Below are 18757 nucleotides of genomic sequence, written 5' to 3'. Positions count from 1 at the left end.
AAAGAACAACTTTAATATACATCATCGTGGTATGGTTCAAAAAAAATCAATCAATGACCACTTCAGTTGTGTTTCTTGAAGTGAATTGAAGTGAACTGAATTAATGCAGGAACTCACCACAGGATTTGGGACGCTGGTAGTGAGCAAAACAGTAAAGTGGTTATTCACACTAAATTCTTAAATAATAATAATTTAATGGAATAAAATTAACTTGGAGTACATGGAACACAGTTTAAGTTAAACTACTATTTCACACCACCTGAGAATCTGGAGGCATTCAAGAATTTGTAACAGACTGATCAGACTGATCCAAATTTCCCTGCCGCCAGATAAGAATGCTTCATGAAATTATTCCTACCGATCTCTGTAAAACTGCAAAATAACTTTTGTTTATGTGATAGCTGAACCAAACATATTACACAGTGTATAGTATACATATTTATTAATACAATTTGCGCTAAGATTATTATTAAACCTGGGTTTACAAATGTGGTAAAGTGGAGGTGGTTGACCTCTAAGGGTAGGAGTGGTATGACAGAGGTTGTGCAAACGGTAAAATTCTATCTAATAGCAATTGTAAGAAAACAGCTCTATCTGAATAGTGCCGGAGTTACCAGACTTTTCCAAGCGTCATTGTATTTATTATTAGAAAACCAGAAATCAGAGGGGAAAAAAAACAAAGTAACAAAGAAACACGGGGATTTAATCAAACTGATAACAGTGCACGATTTTTTCCTATTAAAACCAATGACTATATAAAAGTTTTCTACAGTCATTGATTAAAACAAACAAAAAAGTTTGCTTTTGAGACTCGCGATGTTACCAAATCTCGCGATACTACGTGCATCCCATTCGAGCTAAACTGGAGGGATTTCTGTAGTATTGAGCGAGCAGCTAACACGTTAGCAACACTGAGATAACCTATTTGCAAATAATTCGCTCCTTAAAAAAAGGAAACCAAGCCGGCTCAGAGGTGAGGACGTATTCTAACAAGCGATGCCCATTTGTTAGCTACTTAAACGTAGCTTAGAGATAATAGCTGTAGAAAGCAGTCATGGTAAACTGAACTCTTGTGTAGCCTGTGGTGATACAGGAGTGAAGCAGTTTAAACCGTTCTTAACAAACCAGTGAATACCTTCTTGAGATAATTCTTGATAATTGCCAAATATGGCAACTAACGTAAACATTAGCTTTTGGTTAAGCTACTAAAGTTGTTTTCGTGTTTGTGCAGCTGAGCAAAGAAGCTAATGCCACTTTTATCTTACTTCGCACTTTTACGTAGTTAATGCTAGGAACCTGTCTGCATATAACATTAACGTGTTAACACTTTTATCGTAAAGTTATAAAGCATGAAAATGGTGCACTTTAGAATTGCTTAGCTAAACTTTACATGGCCGTAGTGTAGTCTTTTTTTTTTTACTCGCACTGTGAGCCTTTCGTTTGTGTGCTGCATCTTCCAGGATGGATTTAGAAGACGACACGACCATTTTAACAACCCTGAAGTCCTTCAATTCCTTCATCAGCCGCCCCGAACATCCACAGCGGCTGTCAGAGCACTCAGCAGGGAGTGGAATCCTGCAGAGTCAGTACAAGCGCAGCATGGAGGTACAAACAGAAACTGTTTGCATCAACAGGGGGGCAAAAAAGCTGAACAAAAATAGCACCAGCATTCAGCCTCCGCACTTACTAGCATATCCTTCTTTTAGCTTTTAGAAGCAGCAGAGAGGGTTCACTCCAAGAATCGCTACCTGCAGTTGGACCAGGAAAAGAAACAGATGGAGCTGAGTCACAAACGGGCTCGTTTTGAACTGGAGAAGGCAGCCTCAGACAGCGCACGAGACTTGGAGGTACATGCCATATATACTCCTTTAATATCACATGAACAAAGCATCAGATAGCTCACCACCTTGTTATGTTGCAGCATGAGGTGGATCGGAACCAGGAGCTTTTGGGTAAAATAAAGAAGCTGGAGGAGAGAGCGGAAGAGGCGAATAAAAAGCTAACAGAGCAGAAGGAAGCAAATGATGCTCTCCAGAAGAACCTGGAGGGTCTAAACAAGACACTGGAGGAACGAGATGATAAGCTTGGTGCAGCTAACCAGGTGCACGCATGCTTGTAGATTTGCAAGCACAGTTATTTTGCCAGTCTGGTAGTGCCTCTTATCTTATGCTGGATTACCTCTGTTATCTGTTTGCAGACCATCAGCTCTTTGAAGGATGAGATCAGAGAGCTCAGGCAGAAGATTCAAAACCAAGACTCAAAAATTTCTGCTCAAACGCTCGAAAACCAGGAGTTACAGGAAAAGCTAGATTTGCAACAAAGGTACACACACACAAACAAGGACTGACACTTTGCTCTTTTTCATGCTAATAAATATTGAGCTGTACTGCTTAATATAAATGCTGACCATGCAGTTTTCTTTGATTGTTGTTATGTTCAGGAAGTATCAGGAAGTCTCTCAACTTTGCCAAAGTCTCCAAGCTGCGCAGTCCTCATGCTCTGATCATATAATCAAGATTAAGGTATGAAATGCTGTCGCTTCTATTGGGCTCCTTATGGTTTCACTTCAGAGTTTAAATTGTGTACGGATTTGTCTGTAGTTCAGAACATTCCAGTGTCCACAGTTCATGGAGAGGAACGAGTTGAAATAGTTAAAAATAGCAGTTTGTCCATCTTTGCACTGATGTAGACGGTGTGGTTACACAGTGTTATGTAGCTCACTCTACAGCGAATGTAAACCTACTAAATATGATTACGATTTAGACGTATAACCAATGCAGGCAAGATCATGTGCAGTATATCAGTTCAATTTTCTACATATCAGCTTTTTTGTTCAAACTACCTTTCTCCTTCAAATTGCATAATATGAGTTTAAATGTATTTTTTCCCCCCTCATAACATAAACTTATTGAACATACCATTTTGCCTTCAGAACAGCCTTAATTTTTCAGAGCATGGATTCAACAAGGTGTTGGAAACATGCCTCACAGATTTTGGTTCATATTGACATGATGGCATTACACAGTTGCTGCAGATTTGTCTGTCTGTTGGACTGAGATCTGGGGACTGTGGAGTACAGTGAGTTCACTGTCATGTTCAAGAAACCAGTTTGAGATGATTTGTCTTGTGACATGTCACATGATCTTGCTGGAAGCAGCCATCAGAAGTTGGGTACATTGTGTTCATAAAGAGATGGACATGGTCAGCTACAATTGTCAGGTAGGGTGTAGGTTTAAATGATGCTTAGTTGGTACTAAAGCCCTTTTTCCATTAGTACCCTCTCAGATCAGCTCGACATCGATCAGGCAACATTTTTTACTAATCTCCTGTTGTCCACTTTTGGACAATAAAAGATTGCTGAGTCGTTGCCACATGATTGGCTGATTAGATATTTACATTAATACAGGTGTGTGTGTGTGTGTGTGTGTGTGTGTGTTTGCTTGTTTGTTACAGGTATTTGTTTCCATAAAGTGTGTCATTAATCTGAAAACTGTATTACTGGTGAATTTCTCACTTTCTAATTTGGCAGGAGTTGGAAAGGCGGCTTGTGTTTCAGGAGCAGGACTTTGCCATTGTGAAGACTGTAAAGTCAGAGGTGGCCAGAGTTCCAGATCTGGAAAAGGAGCTGAAGCGCCTCAGAGATGATAATGCCTACCTCAGGTTAAATCCATTTTTGAAGTTTCCTTAACATGTAAACTCTTTACACTGTAGTGGAGGGACCTTTCAAGTTTCACACACATATACCACAAGCTCTCTTTTCTTTAACAAGTGTTTTTGGTATTTGTAATATGTGTTTGTGCCTGTGTCGTCTCTAAAACCTTACACTATATGTTTAGGTTGATTCTGTTTGTACCACGTAGTTTGGATGCTATCGGGCATTAATGAGCATACAAGCACTTTGAAAGATTAAGTCGGATAACAGAAGATCCATTTGTCAAGTAACAGCCAAACAGCTTGTCAGACTGTGTGGAGAAATTTAGCAGTTGGTGTGTTTATCCACTTATCCTTTCTGTTGTATTACAGAAATCTCAATTTAAAGCATGAAACTCTTCATACTTTCTCAAGATAACAGATTAAGAATTTTGCTGAAGATACCATAACTGTAACTAGGAATGTTCCTTATTCATAAGTCGATTAAATGGGAGGGGGAAAAAAAAGACTGACCCTTCTAAAAGTACTCAGACAATCAAGTTGCATTTTAAATGCTGCTGAAATATGTGACACTTTGTGCTGTGCATACACATGCACATTAGCTTGCAAAGTGTGCCAGTGTTTTGCAGCTATCTGTCCTTGCAGATAAACCTTCACACACTTATGCAGAAAGCAGTATTTTCTGGTCGAGTGTTTGTGTGTGTTTGAAAACTTTCCTAAACAGGAACAAAGCTAATTAGCCAATTTTTTTTTTTTTTTTTAAATAATTTTTTTATTTATTTATTTTTTTTAAAGTGGAATGTTATATTAGTAGTGTGGGGAGGGTGTGTGTGGTGGGGGACATGCTCCTCACACTCTCCCCATCTCTCATAAAAAATCAGTAAGGAAAACAAAGAAGGGATGTGCATAATGGAATGGGTCATCACACTAAGATTACTCTGGCAAGACGTAAATGGAATACTGCAGAGCTGCACTGGTTAGGAGGACTATCACCCGTCTTACTTGTTTACATGTTCTGAGACAGAGGGTGACTGGGGGGCAAGGGGCTGCCGTTTACTGAGAAATCCTGCTTAACATCTCAGGGCCAACAGTCAACTGGCATATATGAATGTAATCTCAATAAGTACTTGTTCATATTACTGAGTATTTCTGGTGCTGGATAGCAAGAGGAGCAAGTATTGCAGGTTTAGTCTGGGAAATGTGACTGAAAAGAAAGACCAGGTGGATCAATCAGGATTTGGTCTGATCTTCCAAGGCGAGTCCATTGTCTGGTCTCCGATGGTTGGGAAGTCCTCAAACTGTGGGGAGATTCTTGTTTCACATTGTCTGAAACAATAGAAGGAAAATTCTTCTTTTATCTCCTAATCAGTCTCTGTTGTCTGGATTAAGCTCTTTTCCCTTATTCTTTCTTTCCTCCTCTGCAACCTTTGCATTTTTCCCCCCCTAATTTCTACCGGCTTGTGTCAGCATAATCAGCTCCCTGGTGTAAACAATGTGAGCTGGGCAAAAATAGTGTTGTTGATTGAAGTGGGTAAAAACATGGCCAAAACATATCAGACGTTTCTCAAGTAGAGTTCACAGAAAAGTCACCCTAATCCAACAAGTGTGACTAAAGTAAAGAAAACTTCAAAACTAGTGAGAGCAATGTATTATAGCTGTAATGCACAGTTGGTACATTGTTACGTGCATTTGTCGTCAGTCACTGTAATCTTAATATATTTGAAAACGGGTTTCAAAATTGCATCCGAGTGTGACTGTAGCCAGGGATTGAAAGTTCCTCCATGTCTTGCATTAGACACTGAGCTATCAGTTTAATTGACCTTTTTTGTCTCTGTTCTGTCCAGGGAGAGCAGAGAAAATTGCAGCCTGTTGAAAGAGGAGGTGGAGGGTCTGCGGAAGAAGCTGGAGAGGATGGAGAAAACCAAAGAAGAGCTGATCAACATAGAACTGGAAAAAGAGGTAAAAGTGTGGGCAGTTAGAAATATAGATATTAAGAGAATTAAGTAATAAGCAAAGCTTCAATGAGACATTTTTAGATAGATTAATGACTCTGGCTGCATCCTCGTGAAGGTTTTTGTGACTCCCTGTCCTCTGTTTGTTTTTGCAAACTTTGAAGTTTAACTTTTAGAATTTACTATCAAATATTTTTTTAAATTAATAATCTAAGCTTAGAATATCCTCCAAAAAGCCCTATACACACTGGAAGCAGTTTGTAGTGATATGGTGGCAACAGACCATAGAAAGCAACTACAGGTGGAAAAAGTGCTGCTGAAGTGGGCGGGGCTTGCGATAAACTATTCTCAGTTTCAGGTGAGCAACTGAGGTGGCTACCAATGAGAGCGAAGAATACAGTTGATTAACATATAAGCTGGTAGCAAATATGGGAATGTCCACTAGCATTCAGCGTCAGCTTCAAGGTGATGCTTGACAAAAGACTGACTTCCTGTGTGTAGGCAACTTGAGTAAACATTTCAGTCATTACTTTTTAAAAAGCTATTGTCAGAGATAATTGGTGTATTATAAAATATGTACAATAATATGAGAAGAAAATAATGTATTTATACTGCTGTGGGATGTAAAGATGCCATATTTGCAAGGCTTCATACTGCATAAAAGTATTCTTTTTCTTCTGCTGTTGACTGTATTATATCAGCATCAACTTTTCCTGTACTCTAAAACAGTTATTTGCTTTGGTGTCATTAAAACTTAGAGGCTCACTGAGAAGCTCCACGCCTGGGAGAACCTTGGGCAATCTACTGGACTCAACATAAGGTCAGACACTATTTCAAAGTGTGTACGTTTGAATCACAAAGAAAAATATTTAAATAGACATTTGTGTATTTCTTTCTATTTCTTTTTATTTTTTCCTGTTTTTAATCATGTATAAAGTGCCACTAGGTGGAGCTGTGGTCACTCCATACAAATGTGCCTCATCATTGTGGATTGATTCCACCATTGTGTATAGATGTTTGTTTGGTACCTGCTTGTGAGTGCAGCAAATGAGTCTCAATGCATTCACTCAAAGCTGGTAATGAGAGAATGATTGCATGTTTCCTCGTGAGCAGTGAAGCTGATCTGACACATTATAAACACTGCAGACCTGCCGATGGCATGCATGCACGCACACATGCGCACCGTGTTTTTCTTTCTTTCGTGATTAACGTTGATGGTGAGGTAAACACAGCGCTTAATGAAAAGTGTGTGAGGATGTGTGTGGGTTTTTTTTGTTTTTTTAAAGTGTATGGAGTGAAAATGGGAGGAAAAAGTAAAAACTGATATCTAATAAACTGTGAAATTAAGGGAAATCAATATTTCTGTAAGGCTCAATTTTAGTCATATGTAATGTGTTATATAACATTTTGAATCCTTAAAAATTGAGATATTTAAAGTAAATTGTTGTAATTTTCTTCCTCAAAATCCACTGGATAAGGGGAATCTCATAGTTCTGTTATTGGCTTCATGTGTGATGCTGATGTAAAAGTGCAAAATATTAATGTTGCACGCATATGTTTAGCTCCTGATGATCAAAATGGCATCACAGTCACCTTTAGAAACTCCTTAAAGCCATTATTCTGGTGTTTAACAAAAGCCCAAAATAAACTGTCAAGGCGGTCAAGATGTTATTTTCTTGTCACCGTGTGTGCGACGTAGAGGCAGGTGGAGGTAAGTGTGTTTCATTCAGCAATTTGTTCACCTTTATTGCACTCGGTGCATCAGTGCTGTGCGACAATTACTATTGATGTGGATTTGTGCATAAGTGGGATATTGTGATTGCCTTGTAGGCTATTAAACAGTCATTATTTCAGCATTTTACTGCTTGGAGTCTTGTCAGGTATATAATTGTCAAAGTTTTTATGAAGAAGTTTCAGAATCACAAAGTAAGTGAAAGTGAATTGGATATATGTCGTATTCTTTTTGCGGTTAAGAATGATCAGGAGCTTTCAGAAGAAAGAAAAATATCTCAGGGCCGTCAGTAATGTAACAGTGCCTGAATTAATGCTGACATGAAGTCGAAGCTGCTTGTTTAGGGCGGTTGTTGTTCTGTCATTAAAAATGAAATGGCTCATAAGGACTGCTGTGCTTTGACACTAAAGTTTGGTTTTTCATTGTTGATTTTTCTATGGTTTGTTTTGTCATCTTGCGTTACTTAAAGAGTACTTAAAAATATAATTTATATTTATACATAATAAACATTTTCTCTCACAAGATATATCAGGATATGAAGAGTATGTAGCTGAGTTGCGACTGAGGATTGAATAAATGTAATTTACTGTACTTGAAGAGCTGACCTCCATCACCCTGAGATTTAATTCTTACCAACAACGTTGGTCTTTTGCCAGGAAGAAATAACTTTTAAGGGAAAAGAGAAAACTCCTAAGAACAATAAATGTGTTGAGAAGTAGACGCAAGCCTTAAAGCTGCAGCCTGGATTTGCCAGCAGCTGGCTGGTTGCTAGAAGTTATTTTCTTTCCTTCTGTTATGTGAGATGATAACATTGTGCTTGGTTATGTGCATGCCAGTGGGGATGACAATTGAAAATAAAATTGGAAGAAATAGAAGATGAAAATATCTTTATGCCTCCACGCTGGCGACAGCTGGGGCTGGAGGCATTTAAGTTTTGGATTTGTCCGTCGCTTTCTTTACATGATATTGCTCGAAAGTTTCACTTTGACTGGAGGATGAAGTGATTAGAATTTTGTGTGTTTAAAGTTCAAGACTTGATTTGGCCCTAATTCAAGAATCTCTAAATATCAGGAAAATGACATATACGATAAAAATGATCAGATAATGACATTTTTACACCAAAAGGTCACACGTTCTCATCGCTGTGAGATCATAATGTTCCACAAAATCACTTTTCTGACAACAATTCAACAGGAAATTGTGATCGTCTAGTCACATCTAGTTGGATACTGAATTCGTGCAACTTGACTGGTTGCTGGAAGTGCTTCTGGTCTTGCCATTGAAGGACAGCTGAATGATTAAAATATATTGAAAGGTCTTCCAGAAAATGTTTTTTTCCCCCTTATTATTGAAACTTTCACATGCTACAGAAAGAACTGCAGCTATTTTGTGCATGTAAGTCAGAGACTGGTTTTTGTGTGATAGATGGTGTATTAAATTGAATTAACTACTTCATGGTAGTGTTTGTGTGTATGCTGAATCTTGAGGCCACATTGAAGGCCATACAAACTTGATGCTGTTCCCTGTGGATTAAGACTTTATTTTAGCTCGTATGTGTCCATGATCCACTAGTGAAAAAAGTTTAGTTGGAATGCTACCCAGTGTTCATAAATTGCTGGATTTTAATGCTAAATATTACTCCCAATTAAATAAAACCAATAAGAGTTTTGTTAACTTTGATAACAAGACTGTGCAATTTCTGGAGAAATTACAGTACGACTCCTGGACACTGTTTCACTTTACATTGTTGTTGTTGTTGGTTTAGATGGGCTAAAAATGTGTACAGATCCATTTCAGGAATACATAATCATACTGAAAGAGAGAGAAGTTCATCAAGTACATCAAAATTGGCCAGTTGATTCCACCTACGCTGGTTATGGAGGAGTCAAAATTAGCATGGTGATACCACTCTATGTGCCAACATGCTAAATTTCATGCATGAAAGGTTTGGGGATTGTCATCACCCAGCAAAGAGGGTGACCGACTTTATATAACTCAAGAACGACACAGCGTAAGATTTTCAAATTAATACCATGGGTGCGTTTACTACAAATCTTGTGTAAGTTCTGGAGTGAATTTTGTCGAGGTCAGAGGTCAAGTTTCCTAAAAATCTTGTGAATGCATTAAGACCATGCTACATATTTGACGTAAAAATGTTCACACAGCTAATATACTAATAATTAGGGTTTTTTTTTCTTACAACTCCACAAAAATTACATCAAGAAAATGTGTATCTTACAAATAACCTGGCCTAAAATGGGTGTCTGGATGCTGGATTTATATGTAATAGCTGATCTCTCATTAGTTACTCTAGTAACTCAGCTTCCAGTGTTATTTCCATGTATTGAGTTGAGTAGTATATTGCTCAAAAAATGCATGTTGTGGTCATAAAGTAATGTCCAACTGTAGGTCTTACCATAATAAAGCCAAACACAGAAAGTCACAGTGTTCTCAGTTATTTATATTTATTATGATTTTAGCATTTCTTACTCCCAGTTCTTACTTAACAATTGAAAAGCAAATGGCTATGGTGAATAAAATCACTAAGGCTCATTCGCATCCATCCAGTGGGACAAATTGGACTATTTGCTACTATAGTTATGTTTGATATCTGGGCTTTGGACTAAATTTTACTCTTGGCCACGTTTCCCGATTCACTTATGTGCGTTTTGTAAGCAAGACTCGCTAATCTGACAGTTCATTTTGTAGACCAGGTTACACCCCATAGTTGTTCACAACATTGCACCCAATAATATGCAACCATCACGTTATTTGCAACAGCATTCAAGATGACTGGTTCATGACCTGCAAAACAAAACAAACAAAAAAGGCAGAGGACAGAAAAATAGCTGCTTGTGTGAGTTCAGGAAAAGACTCATCCCTCTGTGCTCAGGGCAATGTTGAATTATCTACTTGGGATACCAAGGCCATTCCAGCTTATAATTCACAAACTCATATTTTAGTCATGAGTTTATTTCCATACCTGAAGTCACGTCTAGATAAATGTTAAGTGGTACAACCCACTTTCCTAGGAAAAGTTCCACATAACGGCTGAACATAACCCCCACACAGTGTCTCGCTTACAGATAATGCCTTTATTAAATGATAAAGTTTCAGTCCGACTGCCTTTCACCAAGTGCAAAGGCAACGTCTATGTATGTATACATACTCGCACGTACATGTATAATAGTTGTGATAACCATGAAGTGATATCCATGCAATCTGTGAACTTGCATGGATATCACTTCAAAAATTAATTGTTAACTATAGCTGCAATGCTAAATAGGATAATTAACATATCCCATAAATGATTAATATAGCAGAAATATGACAAAAAAGACATCAAATGGATGATATGATTAAAATTGTGTGTGTGTGTGTGTGTGTGTGTGGACATTACTTTTGTACCTGATAAAGGTTGATTAGACTCAAACATTGTAATTTATGTTTTAAGGTAGACAATGTGCAGGAGTTACATTCAGTTATAACAGTTCAATTGTGAAAATGTGCTGCAATGAAAATGTGCTCAGCATTAAAGGTCCCTTAGGATGAGACCGTTTCGCATGCCTTGTACAATAATGCATTCCATCATGGACGCTTGCTTTTGAATTGTGTGCTGATAACAAGGAAGATACTGTATCTCCTCTTTGGCCTGAAGGCATTCAGGATTTGCAAAAGAATTTCAGATTTGAGTTCAGACCATGGAAAATGAGTTTACCATGGTCTGAATAAAGCAGCTAGTTTATTCATATAATAAGCACTATAGCTAGCGTTTGGGGATGCAGTAATCACCGATCACAGTGGTTGTCAAAAGCGCCATTCATTCATTTTGCGCTGCTTAACCATGTCTGAGTTGTGAGGTCAGCAGTCCAAGCAAACATGCCCAGACCTCCTTCTCCCTGCCCACTTCTAGCTCTTCTCTGGTGTTACCCAAGCCAGGTGAGAGATATAATCTCTCCAATATGTCCTGGGTCTGCATCCTCTTTGCAGGACATTCCCAAAATACTTCACCTAGAAGGCGCCCAGGAGGCGTCCTTATCAACCACATCACCTGGCTCCTTTCAATGTAGAGGAGAAGCAGCTGTACTCTGAAACCCTCAGAATGAAAATCCCATCTTCAAGAGTCAGTGTTGCTTCAATTGGTACAAATCTATGCATTTATTACTAACCATCATTACATAGTGTAATATCAGTTAACGCTGCACCATGAGATTAAAAGAGTAAGAACCTAAAAACTAAAAACTTAGATGGGAGGTGATGTCAGTTTATTAGATCTCTCAGAATTGACAGTATTTGTCTTCAGACATGGGTAGTTTGCAAAGGATGGTCAAATGCAGTTTTTTCTTAACATCTCTCCAACAGTAAGTAATGATAATTTTTCATTAGAAACAAGTTCTAGCATAGGCCACCTAAATCTCACAACTGCAGTAACAGAGGCAACTTTAGCACGCTACCGTATATGTTTTTTTTGTTTGTTTGTTTTTCTCAAATGGATTTAATGCAGTAGTATGAATCAGGCACTGAGTGGATAATCCAGCACCAGCTTCATATGTAAAATATATAAAACAACACACAGTACCTGTGGATGAGAGACGAGATGACTGCTCGAGGCTGTGACTTATTTGTGTTCACATCGTGACCTTGAAAAAAGAAAAAAAAGATTAATTCTTTCTCTGGCTCCTGTTCCAGCACCTGTAATGTTGCTGAGGTCAATATGAACACGTGAGTATAAATTTGGTGTGGTGGTGAGCAATGTTGCCTCACAGCAAAGAGATCTTGGATTAGGATCCCCTTCGGCCAGCTGGGGCCCTTCTGTGTGCAACGTGCATGTTCTCCCTGTGCCTTCCCCTCTGGGCTCTGGCTTCCTCCCATAGTCCAAAGACGTGCATGTTAGGTTAATTGGTGATTCTAAATTGAGCATAGTTGTGAATGGTTGACTGTCTCTCTGTGCTAGTCCTGTGACAGAGTGGCAACATGCCCAGGGTGCACACGAGTCTTGTCCCTCAACAGCCGGGACCCAAACATGGATAAGCGGAAGAAAATGAATATGTGTGTGTACATGTGTATGTGAATGTAATATAACTTTTGTATGCAGGTAGTCTTTGTATTATTTTCATCATACTTACATTTAAGACATTATAGGCTCTAAATGATCATTGTCATTGCCTCCCGTTTTCATGTACATTTTATATTTGTCTGAATGTTTTTGGGCTTGAAATGCTGTTTGTAATAAATCCTCACCATCCAGTTTTCACATGGAATACTCTTGTCTGCCTTGAAGTTGGTGTGTACTCACAGTAGGGAATCCGTAGTGCGTCAAAGCACATTTGACCCCCAAAGTCCATTATGTTTAACTAGTGTGACCGTTTCAGTTAAGCACATCAAGCCTTGGCCCACTTTTTAGGAGGTGAGCCCAGGCACGGTTCAGTTGGACTCGTACAGGGTACACGTTGTAGTGTAATCACTAACCGTGTAACACTTCCTCACTAACACCCTCTCTTGTGAAAATCACCGGGCTAACTAATTAACAAATCTATAAGGTAGGTGAGGACAGCGTGTCATTGGTTAAAAAAAAATGGATACAACTAAAGCACATAAAATCATGAACCTCATTTGTTGTGCAAGAATGCGTTTCAAAAGCAAGTGTCTGCCTGAAAGAGGGAGAGAGAGTAAGCAGGGGATAAGATGTGAAGTGTTAGCGCAGGCCAGCAGGCGAGGGGAGAGGGCGGACAGTCAAACTTGGGCATGGAACAAAGCAATTGTGTGAGTACACCCTTAATCTGCCTGCTCAGCCTTTTCTCTTCATATCCCTAATTTGTCAGTAGATTGCCTAATCATGGCACACAAGCCCAGGTCAGGTCTCTTGGTGCTAGTATGTGAAACATGTAAAGCAGATTGATTTTATCGAGGAAAAGCAACTAGCCTCCATCTGTTGATATTTCCAGGTTTGTTGGTTGAATTGGTAATCTTCAGTTGCTCTGAAGAGTAAGCTACATCCTCTTAAAGTCTCTAGTTTTGCACTAAAAGTGCTGTGGAGCTAAATTGCCCAATCTTAAGCCCATTTCACAAGAGGTGAGATGTTGGCTTTTAAACACATGTGCCACATGCATTGCTGCCTTTCCACCGTCTGTTTTGTAACCCGTCAGTCTCTTCCACCGAGTGAGTTTGTTTTGTAGAGCAGTGACCAGTATTTATCCCACTGTCCTCCTCTCATCTCCCCCCCTGCTCCTCATGTCATTTTATTTCTGAGCTCCCCACTGACCGGCAAACAAAAGACTGTGGAAATGCCGTCGTGTTCATCTATTCTGTCCTTTCTGCTTTCTCAGTCGTATCAATTTTTCATTGCGGGAGTAAGTGTGTGTACACATCTGTATGCTAACTGTTCTGTGCTGTGTCTTGTCTGTAGGAAACCCGAGGATCTGTCCAGGGAGGTGATTCAGATCCAGCAGAGAGAAATTGCTCTGAAAGAGCAGAACTACACACTCAACAGCCGGTAATACACACACGCACTCGCTCGCACACAAAATCCCTTTCTCTCCCTTCAGACCCATTTCTCTCATTCTGTCTGCTTGCATGCCTCTCTTCCCCTCATGTATCTATTAGAGCATATCTCTGAGAAGTCCTTAATTGTCACAAAGTTAATTAAACTGGTCCTGATTCTGATAGCACTCCTGACAGCAACCACTGGTGTGTGAGTGTGTGTACGTGTGAGAGATTGTGAGTGCGAGAGAGGAAATTCACTAATTAAACTTGTCCTGTTTAGACAGAGGTGATGTCTATAGGGAGGGCCGCACACGCGTGCTCTGGTATATTCGTGCTGCAACTCAGTCCAGCTAAGAAAGCTTTCATTAGCTAACAAGCATTCCTCTTCTGCTGAGCGTATTGGGCTCATTATGAAGTATTAGAAACAGCAGAATGGGAGAGTCGTGGGTGTGGGAGGGGATGGTGATGGGAGCTTGCGGTGTAATTATTGCCCTTCGGCATAATTATTGTCCTATTGATCAGACCTGGCACAAATCTCTGCTGAAAATAATTTCTGGACCCTTGTCTGGGATTTTTTTGGTGTCAGTCAGGTAAGTCGTCTGTGAGTCTTATTATAAATTGACTATAAATTGCCTTTCTCAAATTGTCAGACTGTTCTGCACTAATCAACCTCTGTCCTTCTTTCTCTCTCCTCTCTCTCCCCTGTTATTAACAAACACACACATACGTACGCACGCGCAGACATAAAAATTGCTTCCCACCAATTCATTTATTCTGCTCTGTCAGTGTGAGGAGTGTGGAGCGTTCACAGTCTGAGCTTCGTGCAGAGCTGACCCAGCAGCACAGCAAGACTCTGGAGGAGCAAAAGAAGAGAGAGGCACAGGACGCTCTTGTCCGTCGACTGCAGAAGCGGGTGCTGCTGTTAACCAAGGTAGCTGGCAATCAGCCACGCACTCTCAAACACAGAAGTATTCATGCCTTCAAACATGACCTTTCAAACATCACCCAATGTGGTAATTTGACTCTAAACACTCAGTGAACACAGTAGTCAGGTAGACTTGCAAGGCCAGCATTGAATTCTTAATCTTGCCTTTACGCCTCTGTCCTGCTAATTGGCCACCGGGTGTCACATGACTCCTCCATCTGTCTGTCTTGCCCCCCCCCCTTGCTCTGCAGTTCTTGAGAAGACCTCCCTGTAATATTGATTTCTTGATGTGTGTAATTCACGAGGTTATTATGCTCAGTCTCTCACCACACAAATCACACACATGCACACACCACCACCATAACTAGGCAGGATCAAACGGGTGCTAACATTATAGTTCAGTGAAAGAATATTTTTGCATCAAGTTTTCACAAAAGTGAAATAAGTAATTGTTATTTCCCATCCAGTCACAGCCTATTTAGAAAAAAAAATCCATTATAGTTGGTGTTAAGTGCTGAGCTTTTAAACGTGAACTGTTTGAGCTGTTTATTTATTCAGGCGCAGTCGCAGAACAATTTGTTTTCAACAATGCAAATATGCCGAACACTCGAATTACCTTAATGATTGTAGTGAAGTATATTAATGACCATGACTCCAACCATATCTCCAACTGCCCAAGTTTATTTTTATTCATAATTTTTTCTTTATTATGTTTTTTAAAAACTAATTTTAGGAAAACTGAGCTGTGATAATGGATTAAGTATGGTAGCGAATTAGCCAATACAGCTTATTTTTATGGCTTGTAATGTAGCCAGCAACCACTGATGTTACTCAGTTTCCTTCTTTCTTTCTCCTTTTTTTAAGCTTAATTTTAAGGTTTAAGGCATTTTATATACTTTAATGACAAACAACTGAAAATGCCTTTTTTGCTCAAATGTGTTGTGGTTTTTAGTTTTTGAACTTTACTGAAAATTGAAAGGATCTTTTTGCTCATCTTAAATTAGGGTATGTGTCATATAGCCTGAAGTCTGCATTGCAAAAACAATGTGAATGGTCTTTCATTTATGTATTCAATACTTTTAAAATGAAAAATAATAGCTCATTGAGTGTGGATTCAGGGAAGAATACAAGCTATCTGAGGAATATGAAGAATATCTGAGCAGTTGTTTTTAAGTTTTTATAAAGGAAAAAAAAAGAGTAATCAGATCACGTAGTTTGTATATTGATAAGCTAACCAGTTCATCAAGTAAATGTTTGACCTTTAAAGAATTCTTTGGAGAAGAGAAGAGAACTAGTTAATTAACTAATTGCCCCACAAACCCTTGAGGTTCTTCTACTCTTTCCTATGAAATGCAACATTTTGTCTTTGCCACAAGGCTGCATCTCCTTTAAGCCACCGTTGGTCTGGTTACTTCTTTTACCTTCACATACTTTTGTGGGACAGACTCCGTGACCCATTAGAGGCATGGCCAGAGCTTCACGCACTGGATAAAACAGTTGACACAAAAGCAATTTCCAAAAAAAAAAAAAAAGATGATGAAAACAGTAATGATAGTTTTATCATTCTGTCCACCCATTTCCTGTTTGTTTGTGTGTTTTTAAATTGAGAGTTTTTATCAGAGAAGAGGTGACAGATTTTTGATTAAGATTGAGTGAATTTCTTGGCACATTAATGGAGAGTAAACAGCCAAAGGGCCTGCTGGTTAGTACTGGGAGTGAACACATGCACACTGACCTCTAAACGTACTCATGTGTGCCTTTTTTGTATTTACTTCTGTTCATTCTGTCTGCCTATTTATCTTCTTTTCTCCTCTAAAGAGAATCTTGTAGGATGTATGAAGTCAATGGTTGTGTGTCGATGCTTAGCAAACGAAACTGCTGTAATGTTTGAAAATGCATTTGATGGACTCATTTCTTAGCAGACTATCTTGATTTTGATCTGACTGGTTAGTTTTGCCATGGTTTGTTTGCAAGTAGTAACCAGTATGCTATTGTACAAGGATTATTGCTGCCCACTGTTGGGATTTGGGCAAAATTTGGGGTTAGAGTTATGGTCACGGGCGAGGGTTAAGATGCGTCCACACTAGAAGCACGTCGCTTTGAAGCTGGTTCCCTAGGTGACCCTCTAATGTGTTACGTAGCAGGTCATATGCCAATCAACGGTTTCCTTCACTCTTATTTGTAGTTGCTTCAGCCACCATCTGGAAGCTGAGAAACATTTTTCTTCCACCTCATTCTCTTCCTCTCAACTGGACTGGAGTCAGTCACATCCATAAACACACTCATTTATTCTCGATATTTTCACAGTGCTAATTGTCAGCAGATTTGACATGTGACCCTCTTGTCTCTGGACAGCTGACAACAAGTCAGCTAATCAACAGCTGGTTATAAGCTAGCATTATGCCAGCTAATCTTTGGCTAAAAAAAATCCCACTTTCCTTCTGGTAAACAGTTTGATTACATTACACAGTGTACTTTAAAACTTGTGACATTTATTACCTTGTTACATTAGCAGCTTTCAAGTGATGAAATGTATTACACAAGTGTAAAGTCAGTGTGACTGGGTCAAAGCATCTCCATAATGGCTGGTCTTATGGGATGTTCCTGGTATGAAGTGGCCCACACAAAGGTCACAGGGTTCAGGATTCTGTCTCTGCCTTTTAATATGTAATTTCTGCTGCAGTGGCCAGTCTAGAACAGATTTCATGTATTTGCACCTAATGATTCACAGAGTCAGCCATTAGTGACTTCTCACAGAAATTTTGCTACGTAATGTTTGGTTCTTAACTTGATTATCATAAAATGCCACCTGCTTTGCTTTATAGTGCACAGTGTACACTGACAGAGTCAGGAGGGGAGGAGTTGCATCATATGAACAGTGCTGACTGACAGTTCACTTCTAAGATAGCAAAGTGAACTGACAGCTGACCTCAGAGCGTTGTGCCTTTCCTTTCTCTCACAAGTATTCTTGACTAGAGTGGTTACAGGTCTCACAAAAATGTAGACGATGATTATCAATTATTATGAAGTGTTATTTAGATTAGCTTCTGTATTAAATTACTATAAATTAACAACGTTAACCTTTTTTTCTTCTCTAAACTATGGGACAGTCAATAGTCTTTTATAATTTATATTATATATTATATTATTGTATCTATATATTATACTGTTATAGTTCTGAACATTTAATACCTGTTTTTGAGTGATTTCATTTATATCTAATCCTATTATTATTGCCTTTTTGATCCTCTATACAATGATCGTGCATTTATTAGGTTCCATTCACACACCACAACAGGCCATGCAGTTTATTTTCTCTTTGCTTCTGACTTTAATTTCTTATATGAGCAATAAATGTAAAAATCTCTTTTTATATGGATTTTTTTTTTGGGACTCGACGAGATCCCTGTGACAGCATGTGAAATATAAAATGAAGCACACAGACCGAAAACTTTGATAGCTATTTGGAAACTGTATGTCAGTCCTGTTGATGCTTTAAAAGAAATATTTTTCCTGTTGAAGAGAAGCAGGTATGCCTCTGACTCCATTTGTACAGAGGACACAACTTTTACTATTCAGCACATTAAAGATGAGATGATGAGGAAGCATAATATAGGCAACACGTGCTCTTTATTTATTCAGGTATTCTTTGTCTACAAAGGCATTTTTCTTTGATTTGATTATGATTATGATTCAGTTTTAGAAATACAGATGAGCATGGGCACAACCCTAAGCTTCTCTTATCACAGCTTGGATAAGAAAGCTGTAGCTGCCTCATACTGTGTTACTGACTTATACATGCGTTTGATGGTCACCTGAACAGCAAACAAAAAGAAACATAGTAACAATTAGAGAAAAAAAAAGTAAGAAAGATGCTTTCTTATTTTGTTTTTTCATGCAGATACAGATAGACATTTACTATGTGATGCCACAAAATGTTACAATTCCCACAACTTTTTCTTTTACTTTATTGGATACGGTGAAATTTGTTTATTAATCAGCAGATTTACCGTG

At 38.8% G+C, this 18757-nt stretch overlaps 1 protein-coding gene across 1 annotated transcript in view; it reads left to right on the top strand.

Moving 5' to 3' along the window:
- The first annotated feature begins 847 nt into the window (after positions 1-847).
- mad1l1 (mitotic arrest deficient 1 like 1) overlaps positions 848-18757 on the top strand; it is a 62679-nt gene continuing 44769 nt past the window's right edge. The window contains exons 1-11 of the mRNA XM_087841598.1: positions 848-973; positions 1461-1605; positions 1707-1847; positions 1922-2101; positions 2198-2322; positions 2441-2522; positions 3530-3660; positions 5496-5610; positions 6362-6423; positions 13742-13828; positions 14605-14749. Of these exons, the coding sequence (XP_087697724.1) occupies positions 1462-1605; positions 1707-1847; positions 1922-2101; positions 2198-2322; positions 2441-2522; positions 3530-3660; positions 5496-5610; positions 6362-6423; positions 13742-13828; positions 14605-14749 (1212 nt within the window). The 5' untranslated portion in view covers positions 848-973; position 1461. The remainder of the gene's footprint in view (positions 974-1460; positions 1606-1706; positions 1848-1921; positions 2102-2197; positions 2323-2440; positions 2523-3529; positions 3661-5495; positions 5611-6361; positions 6424-13741; positions 13829-14604; positions 14750-18757) is intronic.

Source organism: Neolamprologus brichardi, chromosome 6 (genome assembly GCF_056152115.1).
Source record: "Neolamprologus brichardi isolate AB-2024 chromosome 6, ASM5615211v1, whole genome shotgun sequence".
Lineage (NCBI taxonomy): Eukaryota > Metazoa > Chordata > Actinopteri > Cichliformes > Cichlidae > Neolamprologus > Neolamprologus brichardi.
Note: the sequence above shows the minus strand (reverse complement) of the source record. Positions and strands in the feature narration are given on the sequence as shown.